General features: G+C 38.6%; 1 protein-coding gene across 1 annotated transcript in view; it reads left to right on the forward strand.

Moving 5' to 3' along the window:
• Usp53 (ubiquitin specific peptidase 53) overlaps positions 1-16,081 on the forward strand; it is a 58,391-nt gene extending 42,310 nt beyond the window's left edge. The window contains exons 14-16 of the mRNA XM_051185567.1: positions 119-195; positions 10,841-10,937; positions 12,848-16,081. Of these exons, the coding sequence (XP_051041524.1) occupies positions 119-195; positions 10,841-10,937; positions 12,848-13,751 (1,078 nt within the window). The 3' untranslated portion in view covers positions 13,752-16,081. The remainder of the gene's footprint in view (positions 1-118; positions 196-10,840; positions 10,938-12,847) is intronic.
• The last annotated feature ends 4,830 nt before the right edge of the window (positions 16,082-20,911 follow it).

Below are 20,911 nucleotides of genomic sequence, written 5' to 3' on the forward strand. Positions count from 1 at the left end.
ATCCTCCTTGGTGATTGTTTGAATTTTACAGGTTTGTGTTCAGTATGAACTTTTCCTAAAATAAACTAAGATAATCCACAATAACTGATGTGCTTGGCATGTGTGTTTTATTTTCCAGTGAGCAGATTAAGATGAGCAATCTAAATATAAACAGTGTGGAGTGTATATCTCATCAGAGCAAAGACCACTTAGAAGGTAAAAATTGTACTTAAATGTTTTAATGGTTTCAGTAAAGGGTGAATTGCAGTGTCTTACTGTTCGTTGTTATGATATACCTTATGTCTTGGTCAGTGTTTCTCTTGCTGTGATGAAACACCACAACCAAAGCATCTTGGAGAGGAAAGGATTTATTTGGTTTACATTTCCATAGCACTGTTCATTATCTAAAGATGTCGGGACTCGGGACAGGAACTCAGGCAGGGACCTGGAGGCAGGAGCTGATGCAGAGGCCATGGAGGGGAGCTGCTTATTGGCTTGCTCCCCATGGCTTGTTCAGCCTGCTATCTTACAGAACCCAGGGCACCATCCCAGGAATGGCACCAATCAGGATGGACTGTGTTCTCCCCCTTCAGTCACTAATTAAGAAAATGTACAGGTTTGCCTACAGCCTGATCCTATGGAGGCATTTTCTCAATCAAGGTTTCCTCCTCCCAGATGACTTTAGCTTGTGTCAAGTTAACATAACATAGGGTTTTCAGCATACCCTAGAAAGCCCTATATGGCCAAATAATTATTTTGACTTCAGTGAGGTGGTTTATGCCTGTAATCCCAGCACTTAGGAAGTTAAGTAAGGTATAAGGGTCATAAGTTTGTGGTCATCCTGATAGAAGGAAAAAACAATAACTTTATAGTAGCAATAAGTGCATTTTCTTGTTATTTTGTGCATGTGTCAGTAATGTATAGGAAAAAGAAATCAAACTTTTATGTATACTGTCTATTGATGCTGTACTTCTCACATTTGCTCCCCAATACTGATTTTACGTTTTTATCACTTTTATTAGCTGAATATGCTTTTGAAGTTTGTAGCCTTGTAAAACATGCTTTAAAAATCTTTTTAATATTTATTGACTTTGTGTGTGCCTGCATGCATGTGAAGGTTAGAGGACAGCTTCAGAGCTAGTTCCCTTCTTCTACCTTATAGGTTCTAGGGGTCAAACTCAGGTCTTCAGGGTTTCATGCTAATCATCTCTGCCGACTGAGTAAGCCACCTCACTAGCCCTGGATACACCCTTCGTATGCCTTCAGTTTTTGCAGGGTTAGTAGTTTTAGAGTTTACTTTTTCATTTTAGATGAGGAAATCTTTGAATCCTGGCCCTCCTTCCCCAGGAGCAGCTTGAATTTTAGGCTTTGATTTGATGGATCTTTGGCCACATTGGCGTGTGCCCTTAACTGTCTGAATTCGGGCAATTTCCCTCCCTATTCCCTCTCTTTTGTACCCCTTTCCTCCAGTGCAGCCCTCTTTCCAACAGGCTTCCTTCCAGCTTTCAATTCTTCCTGGGTGGGATCTGTTTTTGTCTGATCTCTGTAATGATGAGAGTTGGATATTGAAGTCAGCAACTATTACCACATTGGGATAAATTTGTGTCACTTATGAAATTGGGTATGCCAGTGTTTTGTGCATACATCTAAAATCATAATATCCTTGGTGGGTTTTTCTTCACAGATTTTGAAGTGTCTGTCCCTTGTGACTAGATTTGATTTTGAAGTCTATTTTTGCATCTATTATAATAGGGATACAAGCTTGTTTTTCAGTCCTTATTGCTTGAAAAAACTTCTTCTGCCCTTTCACCCTGAGACACTGTCTTTGATGGCAAAGTATATTTCTTGAAAGCAGCAAAAGGAAATCTTTTGTTTCCTAATCCAATCTACTACATTCTGTCTTTGCCTAGAACATTGAGACCATTAAGAGTGGCTTATTGAATTGAATAGTGGCTTATTGATTCCTTTCATTCTGATTTTATAGGTTTGGGGATTCTTTGGTTTTTGTTTGTTTTCTTGTATAACCACCATCTTCTTGTTTTTCTCTGTGGGCCTCTTTCCTTTCTGTCTGAAATAAATCCTTCTGGTGTCCTCTGTAGGACTAGTCTTTGGGTGATAAATTCCTTTTGCCTTTGTAATGGTAAATTTACCTTTCTCCTTCATTTAGGATAGATAGTTTTGCTAGGTATATTAAGTTGGGTAGCAGTGGTGACTTTTTCAGAATTTGAGTTACATATTTCCAGGTCTTCTGGTTTTTTTAGGGTCCATTGAGAAGTTGGCAATTATTCTGCTAGGCTTGCATTGATATGTAGCTTGCCCTTATCATTTGCAGCTTTCAGTATATTTTATTTGTTCTATATATTTAGGGTTTTAATTATATGGCATAGGGGTTTCTTTTCTTGTCCTGTCTATATGATGTTCTTGTATCTGGTTAGGAATCTCTTTCCCAAGATTTGGGAAATGTTCTTTTGTGATTTTATTGAAAATATTTTGTAGTCTCTTTCCATACCCATAATTTATCAGTTTTGCCTTTCCTGGTATCCCAAAGATTTTCTGTTTATCTAATATATACATGTATATATAATTATATATGTATAAATTATATATTTTTTCTTAAAATTTAGCATTGACTTTGACTGAGTGATCCTATTTTTATCTTTTGCCTTCAAGTTCTGTCTTCCATGTGATCTGTTCTATTGGCTAGGCCTTCTACCAACCTTTTATTTGACCTATTGTATTTTTCATTTCTATCATTTCAGTTTTTTTACTTCAGTATTTCTATCTCCTTATTGATTTTTATTTTTATATTCTTAATTGACTTCCTCATTTTATCCAGTTTATCCACTCATATATCTGAGTTATATGAACATATTTTAAATTGTTCATTTGAATTTGTGTCAGGAATTTTATCTAGGTCATTTCACTGGGCCTTGTAATTTTTGGAGGAGACAGTTGGAATATGGAGGAAATGAACAGTGAGGATCCAGTGTGGCCTGGCACAGTTGACTATGTAGTGTATAAATAAGAAAGAGCTGTAGAGGGTACTGAGTACTGTTGGGGACTGGATTCTCTGCTGATTATCTGACCTTGTTGGATGACCTAGGGTGGGGGCTGAAGTCTGCACTCCCTAACTTCAGATGGCAAAACTGAGGCCAGAGTGTAGATGGGTTCCCCTGCTTTAAATTGTGACCCACAACTGAGACCAAGATACCAGAGAGCCTCACCAATGGCAAAGCAGAGCTGGGCTGCCTCCCCTAAGGGAAGTTCATGCTCACAGGCCTTTAAAGGATGGGATAGCTACGTCAGGCAGTGAGAAAGGGGAAGCATCAGTCCTGACAGATGCTCTAGCTTACTGTGTTCCTTAACACTCGTTAACACTCGTGTGTTATGCCTGACAAAGCTACATGAGTTATCTTGGCTTACAGTTTGAGAGTATTATAGCTTCCCAACTATAATACTGGCGAGGGTGGCACGACCACAGGCACTTGAGGTGGCTGAGGCACAGTGCATCTGCAGGCAGGAAGCAGCGAAAGATGGATGCTCATATTGAGTCTAGGGCTGCACTTCATGGAATGGTGCTCCCCACCTCAGCTCACCAGTCTTTGTGTTCGTGTCCAGAGATGTATTTCCTAAGTGATTCCAGTCTGTCAGTGTGCCAGTATTCGCTATCACACTTTCACAGTGTAATAGCTTCAGGATTTCAGTGTCTTGTCACAAGTTTATACCTTGTTCATACCTGTGCAGTGAAGGCCAATATGGGATGTTTCCTAGGTGTCAGTCAAGGCCTCATACAAGCAGCATTGTAATTGTAGGAGTGAAAGGAACATACAGCGTGGAAAGTCATCTTTGGGCTCTCCAAATGTCACACTAGATGTGGCCCATGTATTTCCTCTCACACCCATTGTCTAAGGGGCCTCATTAGCAGGCATAGTTTTAGGAATGGGAATGTGAGTTTTATACCTGCCTGGAGCTGAGTTAGGTCTGTGAAATACCTGCAGGGAGAGCATGGAGGAGAGTGGAGATGTACCACTGCCTAGCGCTGGGTTCGGTGGGTGTTATCATACCATAGGAACTAAGAAATACTGACAAGTATTTCTTAATGCTTGTCATCGAAAAGGTTCAGCTTGGAAATAATATTTAATGGTGTGGCATTATTACAGGCGATTTGCTAAAAATATATAGATTGTAAGCCAAACAAACCTGAGGGTATGTGGGGGCAGAAAAGGGGTTGCATTCTTGAGATACAAGAAAATATTTTCAAGTCTTAGAATTCAGAGAAAGTGGTGTAACTTTTCACAGTTAAAACATTGTAGCCCTTATCCTCCTTAAGGTTTTTGTAGAGATTATTTTCCAGGTTACAGGCCTTGAATATGATTATTTGTTAATTTGTTTTATTTTCATCAAATGTATGCTATCAGGAGGAAACACTTTATATTGAGGAAGTAACTTTCCTTTCCCATAGTAAAATGCCTGGCTTGTTTTAAATATCTGTTAAAAGGCTAACCAAGTATTACAGGAAGCAGTGAAAGGTTGGCCAGAAATCACAGCAGAAGTCAGTGAAATGAACAATAACTGCAAGTTCAGTAAATGCTCCTTGCTTCCTGCTGGTTATAAAAACACAAGGTCATAGATTTTGATGATGAAGACTTCATTGTTTGCAGTGAGTTTACACATTCAATATGAGTGTGTGTTACATTACTTTTTTCTTTTATTTCAGTAGAGAGTGCTTAACAAAACTTACCATTCTAACTTATGTTTCTGTCACTAACTATCACTACCTCCATCTCCCGACCCACTTTAATCAGAACCTAAGCTTTTGATGCACTAAACAGCTCTTCCCTTTCCCCTCAGGAAGCTAAACTGCTCATCGTCATTCTGGTTTTATTTGTTTTGTCACCAAGTTGGACTGTTCTTGGTGCCTCTTGTAGGTAGGCATACATTTATCCTTTTGTGTCTGGGTTATTTTAATCACAATGACCCCAAGGGTTATCCATGTTGTAACACACTTCATTTTCTTGATTTTTTGAGATAATAATATAACTGCTTCATTTCCCATTTCCCTCTCCTTCTTCCAAGCCCTCACATGTGTCCTTCTCTGTTCTTTTTCAAATTCATGGACTCTTTTTTTTTTCATTAATTGTTCTTACAAACGTATGTGTGTATTCATGTATATATCCCTAAGTACTTAAATACAGCCCGTTGAGTCTAGAATGTTATTTGCATGTTTTCAGAGCTGACCGTTTGGTATTGGATAACCAACTGGTGTGCTCTTCCTTGGGCAAGACTCTTTGTCCTGCTTGTCAGCACTCCAGAGTTGCCTGCACTTTTTTGTGTAGGACGGAGGCCTTCTGGGTTTTCCCCATACATGACGGCATGCCTGGTGTTGCTGTCCAAGACCTTCACTTTCTTGACGCTTATCCATTCATCTGTTGATGAACATTTGAGTTGTTGCTCCCTTTACCTATTGTAAACTCTGTTGCTGTGAACATCCTCGAGGTTCTTTTTTTAGTGCATATCCAGAGGACAATTGCCTAATCCTGTGGCAGTTCACTTTTTTTTTCTTTTCCTTTTCTTTAATTTATTTTTATGTGTTCCTGTGTGTGTCTGTATCTGCCACATGTGTGTGGGAGCCTATCAAGACCAGTAGAGGACATCAGCTTTTTATTACTAGTGATTTTATGTAGTCATATCTCCATATGATGGGTTCTGCTGCAAATACAGGATATTCTTTAAGTTGCCATGGTGATATTTTAAATTTTTAGCTTCTCTTCTGAATTCCTAGTGGGATTTCAAATTCTTTCCAATACAGTAAGAGGAAATACATTCAAAAAGTATGATGTCAGAAGAAATGATCATACATGAAGAATGAAAGAAATTTAAGATGACTGCAAGAGGAATTAATAGGCCCTAAGTCAGGTTGCAGCTTTGTGCTCTTTTGTAGCAGTGTAGAGGGTGAGTTTCGAGCACTGAGAAAATTATTGGCATTTTACCTTAACCTAAAAGACAAATATAAAGTCATGAACTAACTATTATCCATATCCAGGAAGATGACTTAGGCATGTTTGGGCTTAACGTAACTAGACACACCATTTACTAAAATGGGAAAATAAGAGGGGAAGTGAAGGAAGAGGTACAATGTTAATTTTTAATTTGTTGAGCTCATCACCTTGATGAATAGGTTTTCTTGTTCAGTGAAGAACCAAGTCTAGAAATCATGAAAAATTTTGTGGTTTGTAATCATCACTTATGGGATTGAGTAACTTATGTTTGGACAGATCATTCAGGAAAATTAGAAACTGCAAAACAAGAATATACAAAAAAAAAAAAAAAAAAAAGCAAAAACAAAGAAGCTGGGTAAGAGAAATAGTGGGAGTCAAAGCCTCAGGATGGAGCAGCTGCTGAAAGGTCCAATCCCCAGTAGCTGAGAAAGTAGAAAAGAAAAGAGAGGGCACTGCACAGAGGACCAGAGAGATGGAGGGCTTGAGAACAGAGAAACAGAACGTCAAATCCCAGCTTGGTTTTGCAAGGAGTCACTAGTTAGGCGATAAAGGAGTAATAGAAACGGTGGTGTGATGGGGATAGCATTGAGGTATTTAGCAGTAAATGACCATAATATATGTAACTTATTTTTGTGAGCTTAAAGGAGTGTTAAATGTTAATATTAGATTATTTGAGGGGCACTTGTGTTAATCAAATTCTAATAGGTCTTAATAATAAAATCTCAGAGCCTGACATTAAAGGGCGAAAACTGAAAAGATCAGAGAAGCAGAACAGCCAGCCACCAGAGTTCTTACCTCTATGAAAACTTCAGACTGGAGAGTTCTATCTCATCCCACCTATATTCCTCTCCCCGCCCAGTCACCTCACTTCTGTCTGTACAGACCTCCAGAACTCTATAGTTAGTTAGTGGCTGGTTCTGCCTTCTGCTCTTCAGGCAAGCTTTATTTGTTAGAGTATAAACAAGATATCACCGCACATTTGTATATTCTTTGTGCCACTTTTAATTTTTAATCTTTCCTGAACTTTGAAAACATAATCTATGCATTTTAAAAAACTTTTAGTGTTGTAATTCATTTATAACAAAATAACAGTATTTGTTTTTCCTTTAAAATGTAATCTCAGTAAAAAAGGAACGTGCTGACTTCTACCGTTTTAGTTTATAACATCACAAATTTTAGGTACACATAGCACAGCTTGCAGGATACTAACTTATCTTAATATCTTTGTAGTATATGGTAGAAATATTTTTAAACAGTTAAAAGTTTCTTGACTCTTCTGAAATATTTAATTACATTTTATTTGTAAATAAGTCAATGTTTAGATTCCTGTTCTTGCATGCTTAGCATTTGTAATTATAAGTTGAAATAAGTATGTAACTTGAGAACTATTTGTCTTTAAATCTCACTACATTGTGTGAAGATTGTACTGTCTTGGCTTATTTAAGTGTATTTTTCCATGAATCTGTTCTAAACACGAACCATCTTTTCAGACAAAGCGTATATTTCAACTGCTGGAATATTGTGTTGTGGAGTTCTTACAGAATTAGTTAACATTAGTTAAAGCCTCTTGCCTTAGTACTGAGGTTTCTTCTGTGTCAGGTGTTAAATTGAACTGTCAGACTTATGAAAAACATGGAGCCAGAATTCCCTGTAAAGACACGAGGATGTCTGTGTCAGCAGCAGAGAGAAATAACACATCTATTTTTAAGTTAGTTGGAATTCTGAACTCAAACCACTAGGTTGAATGCTTGCCACAGTGATATTAAATTTTCAGATATGTTTATAAGCCCTCTGCTGCCTCCTGCTGCTTAGTGCGTGAATAATTAGCACAAGGATAGAATTATATATATTTACAAATTATATTTGTATTTCTTGGGCACAAAGTGAAATGAATTTTAATCAGTGTGAAATGATTAAATCATGCTGATCTACAGCTTTAAGTCACTTTCAGAATTTAACTTTCTGATCATAAGTATTGATCTTTTTAAAATTTATCTTAACTATACTTTGCGGTTGATTTTAGAATGATCAAGTTGGTTTGTTTTATAATATACCAAGAAGTTCTATTTAGGGATTAAAAGTATTTTGTAAACTTAAGTTCCAGTTTTCTTTTGCTTTCTTTGTGGCCTTCAATTCATAGGTCTGTTGTACAAATAAATTAGAACAGGGAATAAAGGGGAACAGATCAATGGGTGGAGAAATCAACTAAAGTACAGAAAACCCAAGAATTTTCAATTGTACAGTGAACTGGTGACCCTGGGTATTTGGGTATTTTCTGTGGCATTACCTTCTTTAAGAATATTGTGTGGCATATACTGGCAGGGTATGTTGAGAAGTCAGGGGCAGGAGCATCATGAGTTCTAAGCCTGCCTAAGCTGTACCTTACAAACAAACAAACAAACAATCAGGAATGGTCATGTTCTGTGGTGTTTAAGCTAATGCCTTGGTTTCATCAGCATGAGAGGTGATTGGGTTTAGATATTAATGTATATACAGATGCAAGCTCACATGGAGTGAGGAGAGTGGTGGCTGTCTGCTGACAGTGCTTCTCCTGCAAGCTTGTGATAGCATTGGTTAAGTCCCTAACTCTTCATCTCTTCAGTATGAAAGGGGATTGTTTGCAGAATAGTTACGGCTGGCCTTTTAATCCACCAGGAAAGGAAATGTAGCATATTTTGTGTTTCATAGCACCTTTATAACCTTAAAAAAAAGGATTGATCTGCAACAGGATTTTGTTTCTAAGGATCATATCAACATTTCTTCATTTCCTATGCTGATGGTGGAGAAATGAAATGTAAAAATACTTATTCACTTAGAGAAAAATCTAGTACATGCTAATGTAAACAAGAATTCTTTGGAGCAGAAGATCAAGCATCAGAAAGATGAATGAGAGCAAACATAGATAATGGGGTGGGGGAGCGTTTGATTTTTAAAAGAGTGCTTCTGAAAACAGACAGTGAAAGGGAGGTGGGTTGTAATAATGCCTAGCTGCGTTCTTACAGAGTTTGCACTCAGACTGTTATATTAATGGTCTCTTCCTGAATAAAGAAAATCCAGCTTCACACAGATACCAAGTTGGAAAATGTCAGATTTTGTTGTTTGTTCTAGAAATGCCCAGCCCTCAAGGGGTATTTTATTTGAGCCTGATAGTGTAATTTCTACAATTTATGTGTGTGTGTGTGTGGGGGGGGTGACATGCTTTGCTAAGTTAATCAAATCTTTAAGATATTGATATAACTTTTTTAATATCACCATGAACATGAATATTACAAAGTTACACAAAAGATCATAGTAAATACAAGTTTTCCAAAATCTTATTTAAAAGCTTAATTAAATGTTACCAGTATGTGATTGCGTGTGTGTGATTGTGTGTGTGTATGTGTGCGTGCTGTGTGTATGCATGTGTGTGCATGCGTGCGGGGTGTGTGTGTGTGTGTGTACGCACGTGTGCACGCATGCACATCTTGGCCACGTGTGGCAGTCACAGAGAGCTTCCGGGAGGGAGGTAGTTCTCTTCTTCTGCCAAGTGGGTCCCAGGGACTAAAGTCGTCCTCAGACTTGAAGTCAAGGTCACCTTGAGCTAGCTTCCGGTGCGTCATTGAAAATTGTTAAAAACCACAAGTGCAAGGCAATGAACAACATGCTATCAGCACAGGTTCCAGCTGTTGATGTTAGGGGACTCACAGAGCAGTTTATTAAATTCCAAAGTTGCTTCTGTGTTTTGGTTATAATTTTGTCCTCGTGATTTTACTGGTGTTTTCCTATCCACCTCAGATCTCCTGTGTTTAGTAAAAGAAAAGTCACTTGGTGTTCAGCTTCTCTGGTTCATCAAATGTTTGTACCAGAAACCAGGATGTTCTTAGAGGAACTGCTATAATAGTGTAGGTGTGTTATCTCTTTTCACCGCACACTTTCTAATTTTTAGCTGTCAGTTGGATAGAGGGGTGGAAACTATTAAGAGCTTTTTTCAGTGAGTCTATAAAAAGGTACCCAGATGCTTTACTCTAAACATGCTACAATATTGGCTTCCAGATACTAAATATTTTTTAAACAGGAACATATGAATTTGGAATTTACAGTGTTACTTAAAAATAACAAATCAGATTGTTATTTTTCTTAGGCCTTTTAACATTCAAGAATACTTGAGTCATTGTTAGCATTGAGGGTAAGTCAAGTCACACAGGACAAAATATGAACCATGATTTAAGAATGTGGTAGAATGCTTGCCTCCCCAGCACTGGATAAGAAAAGCATAGACTTGAATTATACAGGTCTAGGTTTGCATTTGCTACCGAAAGAATCTTGAGCAAGTTATGTATCCTTGTAAAGTCTATTTTCTACACGAAGATGATAATAATTTAGTAGATAGATCTGCATACCTTGACAAATAGGAGTTTGTCTTTGTGCTGTTTTAATACCATACCACCATATTGACTGAATTGATGTCCGTAAACATTCCTATGGGGTAAGTAAAGTTGCTTCTGATCTCATGGCATAAAGGAGGCAGTTGTAAATGTCAGTAGGCCTGCCTAGAATTACCATGTCTTCGGATGCAGGTTATTTCCCCTGTAACATCTCTCAGTAGAAGACATGCAGTGGTCAAGTACACATGACACTGCTCTGGGATTGCTGCATACTAACAACAAGTAGTCTTGTATAAAAGGATGCACTAAACAAACGGAAAAAAAAAAGTGTGTGTATGTGTGCATAGCAGATAGTGTCTTATTTTAAGTCTTGAAGAATGCACTTTTTTTCTTGTAAAATAATTGCATATTCTTAGCTTACATAATATAAACATGAATGGGATAGAGTTTTATAAGATCATTTAAGTAATTTTATGCCCCCCTCCACTCCTACCCCAGGTTTTAGAAAAAAATCCCAAGACTTGGAAGCAGGCGATAGATGTCATGAGCTCCACCCAGAATCACATCTGCAAATAAAAAGCCATTTCATAAAAAGGTAACCATAGATATTTAGAAATAGGAGAATTTCATTTCCTAAATTCACATGTAATTGGAACTCTGGCAGAAGGACATACAGGTATATTTCTAATCTGAAGGCATTACAATGCTTATTTTATTGGTATTATTAAATATCATGTAGACCTAAGGTAGAATGTCTACAAACTGTTCATTGCAATACTTATTATTTTACTACATATGTAGTATCAATGTCCTTTGCTTTGTCTTATATTTACCTTGAGATGCTTAATGTCTTTTCCAACTCCACTAAGTTACTTACCCTGAGACACTGAATTTTTGCAGTTTGAAGTATAAACAAAACCAGCCCGACTTTCATTTTCCTTTCTTATGGTGTTGGGTTCTTGTTGTTGATATTAAAACAGTAGTCTATTCTCTGGTTCCCTAAGTCTAGAACTTAAAGAAAGTGCCTCCTTTGGCATCTCAGAGCTGCTATCTGTACTATGCTTGCACTTAGAGACCAGGATTAGGTGAGCACACACTGCATAGGATACAACAGTCATCAATCTGATAGCTCTAGGGGAGTGGTTAGGACTCAGAAACAGCATGGGTGGACTGCACAAAGGATGGTGCATATCCTAAATGGCATGCTACTCAGAGTTTTAAACAATCTAAAACAGACTTGATAATTGCAGGAAATTTTCATGTAATGATTCACCTTGGATAACTAAAGCCATAAATAAGGAGGGTCTACTGTGTAAGGGACTCAGGCATTATGCTGGCCTGCCCCTGTCACCTGGCAGAATGCACTCAGGCAGGACTCTGGTCAGCCCAGTGTTCCAAGCAGTTGCAAAGGGCCCCTTTAAAAGACAGACCCCTGCCCCATCCCCAGCCACTTATGCTCTCTTCTCTTTCCCGTTCTCTTCCCCTCTCTCTTCCTGCCGTTCCTGTTCCTTGAGACGGACAGGACTTTCCCTGTCTCCCTCTTTTCTTCTGTCCTCTGTCTGTCACTGTGTCTCTTTACCTCTTTTCTCTCCCCCCCTCCCCCAACCTTTCCCTTTCTAATAAAACTCACTAAGCTCTGTCTGCCTGGTATGTTTGTCTGTCCACCTTAGTCAACCTTGCCTGCCATGGAATCTGCCAAGGTCCCCCACACAAGGTTCCCTCATGCTTTATCGTAACATACTGTGTTTACCAACAAAACAAAACCACAAAATTTGCTAATTAGATAAATGCCGTACGCAAGGCAGTGGGACTGAGACTTCATCATAGCTGATCTACTGAGCCATGCCGTTCTGCTGTTTCAGTCCCAAATGATCTAGAAAAATGCCTTTACAATAGAAAGTTACTTCTCTTTACTTTAAAATCGCTGATGACCTCGAGACAGTCTTTATTAAGTTAAGATTAGTACAATGTCCCTGCCTTATATCATGATTTAAGTATCTCTACCTCTGCTGCCCATAAGCACTATAATATTGGTAGAAAATGTTTCAAAGTATGGAGTTGTTTGCTTGGACTATTTCCCTTAATACTGTATATTTTATCGTAATTTAATATAATTTCAGTGTTTTTAATTTGAAATGAGTTTTTAAGATCATATTTCTAATTACTAGGAATGTGATTTGTGGATTGGATATATAATGCTATGGTAGAGTGCATGGATAGCATGTACAGACCCTGGGCTCAATCTCTCCACCACCACAACCCTGTCATACAAAATGAAGACAGTAGTTCTTAAAGTGACAGATGTTTCTGGTAGTCACGTATGTACAACTCTGGCATCTAGATCCAGGATCAAAGAAACTGAAATGTTCATGACTACAAAATAGCCCCCATTTCTACTGCTATGTTGTAAAACTATAAACCAAATTGGGAAAATTAAACTACAATACAAATATATAGATTTCCTATGTGGTTATTTGGCTTTATTTTTTTATTTTCAAATTTCAGGTCACATATCGGTGAAACCAATGACAGGTCATTTCCTTCAGCCAACCCCCAAACACTTAAGGACCATATTGCAAGAGAGCATGTCTACCAGACAAATGAACAGAAAGTAGAAAAACCTGATGGGACCAAGTTTTCTGAGTGGCGTCATATAGACATTTCTGAAGGAACAGGTTTGCCACTTCACACTGATGACGGTTCTGTGCCTGGAAAGAGAGTCAGCAGTAATGCAACAGTCTCAACATCCTCATTGCCTTCACATGTGAGACCTGTGGAGTTAAAGACAGAAACTGGACCCCTCCTATTTTGGCCACAGCAGAACCTCATGGAACAGTATTACTCTGAGAACTCTCTATCCAGAGAACATACGCTTCAGTCAGCCTGCAATGCTAATAGCTTTCGGGTGCCAAAACTTCATTGCCACAGTTCACCACCCCCTTTGCCGCCAAAGAAATATTCTATGACCAGTGTGCCACAGTTAGAGAGAGCTGAATTTACACCTGATGTCAGACTTACAGCTAATTTCTCCAATCTTCCAAAACACAGTCTGAGTACCACATCAGGACCAGGCTTAGAAGGGCGCTTGTACATGGTCCATGAAAGAGATAAGGAAACTATTCAAGTGAAGCAGCACACCACCAACTACCCATCCAGTTATGCAACTGATCATTTTCAGGCGAACTCAAAAGCCGTAATTGGTGCCCCTTGCCAAGCAGATCAATACTCTAGTTCCGTGTGCCCAAATGAAGCAATTTCATTAACTACCTATTTTTCAGTTGATAGTTGTATGACTGATACATACAGATTGAAATATCATCAAAGACCCAAGCTTTGTTTTCCAGAGAGCAGTGGCCATTGTAATAATCCACTATCTCAGACTGAGCACTTAGAAGGATCCATTACATAGTGGTCATCTTCGTTCACACTGCCCTCCTAAACAAAGATATAAATTTTAAGATACCAATTTTAAGATAAATGAGCTGGCCTTTTAAAATATACAGATTAACCAAAACCTAATGATATATGAAAAACTGGTATTTTGAAAAATTTTAACTAGGTTAACCTTACATACTTTGTGATGACCAGTTGACTAAATATCTTAGAAACTGCCTGTGAGTGGTCTTGGTATACCTTGAAAAGTAAGAAAGGGAGTATACAATTCATTTGCTGTATATAACAGTTGAGCAAACACCATGTCTCCTGTTATGCAGCAGGTAGATGTGTAAGTATTATACTAACATGTATTAATATGTAGGTTGTTGCATTTTGCCAGTTAAGAAATGCAGTTTGTCTAGGGAAAGCAGTATTTGCTTTTTGCAGAGCACTTTGTAGTGGGTAACCAAAGATGGCTATACCCACATGCTTTTGACTTCTGTGATAGTCTAGAACGTGTGATCCTTCAAGTGTCTTAAAATAACCATGGATTTGTTATGTTATCATCTGGAAAGCATTTGCCTTAATGATCAACTTTTTTTAATTAAAATCTCAAGGTCATGTAAAACTTTATTCCTAGAACTTTTTAGAATATCTATTTAACATAAATTAGTCCTTATAATTTGTACTAAAGAATATTTTGGTCATCTAAGTTAAAGGTAAAAGTATTGCAGTATATTCTTTATCTTGTTAAATTGTTTTCTAGCTCTGTATGAAATGTGAAAGGTCTTCCCTTTGGTTTGATTTACTTTGGGCTGCTAATGACCAGTGTTACAAATTAACATTGGGCTTTCTTATTGTAACTGAACTGCTGCTTTATTATTTAAACATTGCTAAGGATTGTCAGTGCTTAGGTTAAATTTTTGCCTTTTATATAAGGGTTTAATCTTGATGAAATGTTATTCATTTTTCCTCTTCAATAGTAATTTTATCTGCACTACCACCATGTAGAGTTTTATTGAAAGGAATTTTCATTATTATGTTGAAAGTAAGTTAATTGAATTATATTATTATGATTTCATTTTGTAACAGACCAATAAACTAATTGGGCTTTAGAATAGTTTCATAATGCCTACTCCAGGGAATTGAGAACTACAAAATGACTTGTCTTTATGTCTAAACGGGTAAGTTTTGTAATCATTACTTTAAAACTCAGTAAACTGATAAACTCAGTAGTTCACTGAGTCCCATAAGTTAAATCCAAAGCGTGTTTAAGAAAAGTACTTTTAGATAAACTCAAAGTTGCTTATAAAAGTCTGTTATCAATTCACACTGTTATCAATTCTTCACCAAATTTTGTTTTTGTTTTGTTCTTTTCTAGCTGTTATAGTTGGTGGTCATTACTTTGTATTTCTTAAGAAACACTTGAATATCAAGATAAAATTGATCCTTAAAGCTTGTTTTTAAAACAGCTTTTGGTATGAAGTGTTTGTAAATAATGTAAAGTTTGTAAAATTGTATTTGAAATGTCAATGTTTATAATTCTTGCTTTTATAACATTGTGAAATCCTAGAAAAGAGCTTCAGTTATTTTTAATAGCTTATAACAGATTTTTAAGTTTAAGATTTTTCTATTTAGTCCATATTCCCTGTTGGGAATGTATTGTTTGAAACATTAAACTAATTTCTGTATTTTACAGCAGTTTCATAGATGTGCCTTTTCAACTCAGTTGAGTTTGCAAACAGTTATGTCGTTTCTCACTTTACTCAGTTAAGACCCTCTGCATTATATAATACTGACTGAAGTAGAAACTAAACTAGCCATTTGTTGATTCAACACAGAATAGATTCAGTACACATTGGCCAATTGTATGCATTTCTTCTTCTCTGATGCCTATTTTAATCAATGTTTCCATGTTATAAGGTTGTAACTTCTTAAATAATGCAATCATGTTTCAAATAGTTATCTACAGAATATGGTATTTTCGTGTGAAATGAATTTCTTCTGGCTCAAAAAAAATTAAGAGACTCAATTTTAAGTTAATATAGCTAGTTTTTATTTTTGTTTTGTTTTGCATTTATGAACTGCATCCCCTTCTGCACATTACACATTTTTTGGGAAACATAAAAAAATAAAGATCCTAAAATAGAAGCCCAGAATGTTCTTAAGATTTAAATACCAGAAAAGTCTGAACCACAGCTCCTACAGAAATTGGCAGCTGTTCATAGATGGCAAGATGTAAATTATTTAGACTGTGGACAATAACTCTCTGTAACAACTACACAGCTTTTTGGATTGAAAACAGTCAACAATTTGTAATGGATGAGTGTGGCTGTTTTTCAATAAACTTTTATCAATATCAAATCTAGACTGCATGTGATTTTTCATGTGTCATGAAATTATTTTGTTTTCCAATTACTTCAAATTGTGTTAAAAAAAAAAAAAAAATCAGCCAGGCATATTGGCCCACACCTTTAATCCTAGCACTGAGGAGGAAGATGTGGGTGGATCAATCTGAATTCAAAACAAGCCTGGCCTTCAAATCTAGCTCCAGGCTAGTCCAGTATATAGGGCTGCATGGTGAGACCTTGTCTCTGAAAACAAAATGTATTAGCAAAATACATTCTTTGCTAAGAAGCCTTATAGAAAATATTTGGTCTGGTGCACAGGATCTACATTGTCACAGAACTCCAATGTATTCTTGTGTTTGTGGCCTGGTTCTTGGAGGTCTTTATATCTTATAACTTGAGGTTAGCATCTCCCTAAAACCTTCTTCCAAGTCTTAAGCTACTTCAAGTGGAACTGTCAGAAGCTATTTCATATTTAGAAACCCAAGTGTGAATTTACAAAGGAACTTGAATAAACTTGCAGTATGCCTTTTAAATTCCATTTACAAGTTTCTAGTAATTTCCAAAGTGTGAGTATCATAGTTTACTAAAAAATTTATCTATAAGAGATTCAGCCTTCATGCTGTTCTTATGTGCCAGCTACAGGCAGAGTTCTTGAAGAGTATGACAGATGATAGATAGTAATTAATTTAGTGTGAGAAACTGGCTCAAATGATTAGTGTCATCTACCCATTGTAGGCTTGAAGCCTAGGAAAGCTTGAGTACAAGTTCAAACCTTAGGGACAGAGGAGCAGGGAGACTGGCCAGAGCCTGAAAGCCTGAGCATACGTGCTGATGTCCTTGCACACGGTCACATGCCTGGGAAGTAATGACAGGCTGATGGGGCGTTATAGAAAAAACATGAAAGAGTTTAAATACAGCTGTACAGCTACAGTGAACACGACAGTCAAGAGAAAGTATCTCAAAGGCGGTAGTTCAGTGTCACAGACTCAGTGCTCAGCAGTCACAGCGGGGGCCCATCCTGCTTAGAGAAGAGCTGTGCTGAGTGCTAGATCTAAATGCCTTCATTCATCCCAGGATGGCATCCACATAAACGTTACAGCAGAGAGGACCTGCCTTCTCTTTTCATTCAGGTCCTAAAAGTTCTGGATGGGAGAGTATCTACTATTTTTCCAGCATATTAGTTTATCTTCCAGAAATAGAAGCATGCCCAGGAATAATGTTTTACCAACTGTCATGGATCCTTTAGCCCTAAGTGACCCCCAAATTAACCACACTAAGGTCTCTGTATTATAAATTTTCAGAGTATCTGATAGCTGTAGTGGGCTGGCTTAGGGCTCAAGAGAATGAAGTACATGTGTAACCTCACAGCAAGCTATGTCAGGACTATCAACCTCTCTATCACCACAGAATCTGACAGTGAAAATAAATTCAATAACAGAACTAAACATTTATTAGAGAAAGTTAGTACGTGGTACAAATCCGGTCACACAGTCTGGTAAACTCAGTGCCATTCTGTGTTCTAATACAGATGATTCAATTACAAAAAATTATCCAGGCAAATGCAGCAATATCCTGAAGACTAACAGTTTACCGAATATTGTGACTTAATTATAAGGGAGAAGCACCCCTCCCCCAAAAAAAATCTTAAGCAATTTTCATATACTGAATAGCACTAAAACCAACAGTAACCAATTTCTAATTACCCAACAAAAAGGAACAGCTTACAAAGTACTTATAGCGGCTACTTTGGGGCTGTGGCCTTTCTGAATAAATGCTACCTACCCAATATAGGCGATAAGTCTTTTTAAACAGCATATTTTAAAGCAACAATATTCATGAAAGTAAGCTTCACAAAGGAATGTTGTTTTGCTGACCACTGTGTCCGAAATGTTGGCTGGTTAATGGTGAGGGGCCCAATACCTGCTGGATGAATAAATCCCACATAAATTTCCCTTAAGTATTTAAGTGAAGGGCATTATTAAATATATATATACACATACATATATGTATATATATTATATATATAATTTAGCTACAATCATTAATTCAAGCATTAAAAACAGGCTTGGAATACGTGGTACTATTTTAGGGAGGTCGGGGCTTAAGGAAAGGTTAGAGATCTGAAATTCAGCTGCTGGAAATCCTCTTTATTCAAGTCTGTAGTATTCAGGATTCACTCCATAAGCCACATTCTTGATGCCTGGGCAATAAAGTCTGTGAAAACCAAACAGTGGTTAACATTTCCTTCATCTGCTTATTTTGACATTTAATGCCAAACTGATTGCTAACAATATGCCCATCCCTACATAATTTACATGGATATGGAAAAACGAAAGGCCTAGACCATGAAGTCTTGGATTTTGTATCCAGAGGTGACAATCAGAACGAAATAAATTGCTGTTCTTGAAATGCCTGTGTCTATCTACCAAAAATAGCTGAATAAAAGTTGTCAAAAAAAGAAAGAAAGAAAGAAAGAAAGAAAGAAAAATCCTGTCCTTTGACCACGCTATCATCCTTACCACCAACCCTTTCTATCTGCCTTCTAATCTGCCACAAAGTCGGGAAAAAAGAGAAAGAGGGTCAAAGAAGCTTATTGATACTCCATTCTTTGACAGATGTAGGAGTGGGGATACTTTGGAAGATAATAAACGTATCTGCATAAATTTTATGGCAATGTTTGGGCATGTTACGTTTACATGGCCTCCTTTTAGCCAAACGTGTTTTAAGCACGTACACAATACCCAAATCACTTCTAGATAGTCACACCTAATCTGTCACACCCTACTAATTATTTACCGTGGATTCTAATAATAGATAAAAGTTTCTAGAAGTTAACTTTTAGTTCCTTCGTGGTGGTTCAGGAACTCAAGACAGCAAGAGGGCAAAGGAAGACCATGGAGGCTTTCACCCGGCTCCGCCACCCAACTCCAGCTGTGCCCCCTCCCCGGGGAGACTGGGGCAGCCCGGGCCTGAGCACTTCAATTCTGCCCTCGAGATACTCACCAGGGCAGGAGGTACACGAAGATGAACAGCACCAGGTCGAAAAGGAGGAAGAGCCAGAGATCCATCCAGTAGGAGTGTTTCGGGAGCCCGTTCGTCCCGGACTGAGGCCGCTCCTCTCGGCTCTGATCCCTCCTCGCAGCTCCGGAAGAGCCTCCCCGCTCGCGGACACCGTCGGTCCCGCTCGCCGCCTGCTTCACCTCCATCTCCTTCGCGCTGCAGATCGAGGGACTGAGAGCCGCTCGGCTCCTCCGCACTTGCACTATGGCGGCTCTAGGAAAACACTAACTCTCAGACCCAGCGCCCATCAGTGTAGCAACCAACTCCGGCCGGCCACGCCTACCCCTCAGGCGCCCCGCCCTGCCTCCCGGGCCCCGCGCAGGCGCCCTGCCCCGCCCCGCCCACCACGCGCAGGCGCCCCACCCTCCTAGGAACTCGCGCGCGCGCCGCCCCGTTCCGTTTCCCCGGGAACACGCGCGGACTCCCGAGGCCCGATACGAAACCTCGCGCAGGCGCCCTGTGCCCGGCCCGCGCTTCCTGGTTGGGCCTCTCGGAGCTCGTGGGGCGAAGGTGCGATGTCTCACGTAGCTTGCCCGGCCACACAGAGTGCAGAACCGGTTTTTCCGGTTGCTAGAAAGAGAATTGTCACGATGCTTTCCCGTGAACTTCAGGAAGGGCCATCAATTGGTTCCAGCTGTGCCCACAGCAAAATTCATAGTCTGTAATAAACATGAGCATTCGTGGGGATTTTTTTTTTAAACGGGTCGTGAGATTCTCCAGTGTGAACTTTCTAGACGACAGTGCTGTGTGGCAATGTCAAAAGGTTGGACAGCTCCGGTAGGATTCTCTCTCCAGTGCCTGTAAGCCTTCTTATTATGCATTAGGAATGGTTGCGTGGGTGGTTTTGTATAATCCTGGGCTGTTTGCTCTAATCTTTGAAACAGTGGGTGGACATTGTAATTACAACCATGGATTTTCAAAAGGATCAGAGAAGGTAAAGCGTGAGAATTACATAGGTGTTTCATGGGAGTATATGTAATAAGCCTCTGACCTCTGTATCACAGTATCCTGTTACTAATAAATAAAAACCCATTGGGGTCTATTAGCAGCCCCTTGGGCTCTACCAACCAAAAGCTCAGGTAACATCTTGGTCTATAGAAAAGCTTCCCCCAAATCGCTTCTACCCCTCCTGGACCCACCAATTTATTTTAAACTTCTCCTACTCAGCCCCAACCCAGTCAGCTGCCTTGGCCCCAGGGCCTCTTCAATTCAGTGCACCCCATTCATTTAAACTGCAATGATTCCCATTTCCTGTCTAAATCCTACCCATCCTTTGGGACCCAGTTTAAGTGCCTCATAGTTTCCCTCGATGCAGTTCACACTGATCTTGCCTAACATGCCATCTGCAAACAAAGTCTTCACACTAACTCATCTGTAGGTGCTTCCTACGCCATGATTTTCTTGGAAAGAAGGTGTTGAAATGAGGGATTTGCATAGATTTTCCCCCCACCCTTATCTTTTTTAAATATTCTTTTGATTTCTATAATAACCACTTGTGAAAGTATATTGGATTGATTGTGTGTGTGTGTGTGTGTGTGTGTGTGTGCAGGTTTCTCTATATCTAACTCAAACTGAAAAATTCTTAATATTTTTGTCTGACACATTGATTTGATTTTTGCCAGTTTGGTTTTTCTTTTTTATTTTGTTATTTGCTTGCTTGTTCATGTATGTGTATTGTTAGTTCTGTTTTTTGTTTTTGTTTGTTTGTTTTTTTAATAGAGTTTTGCTATGTAGTTAGGCTGGCCTCGAATTCCCCTGTCCTCTTTAGACAGGAACACAGGTT

This window comes from Phodopus roborovskii, unplaced genomic scaffold, assembly GCF_943737965.1.
Source record: "Phodopus roborovskii unplaced genomic scaffold, PHOROB, whole genome shotgun sequence".
Taxonomy (NCBI): Eukaryota; Metazoa; Chordata; class Mammalia; order Rodentia; family Cricetidae; genus Phodopus; species Phodopus roborovskii.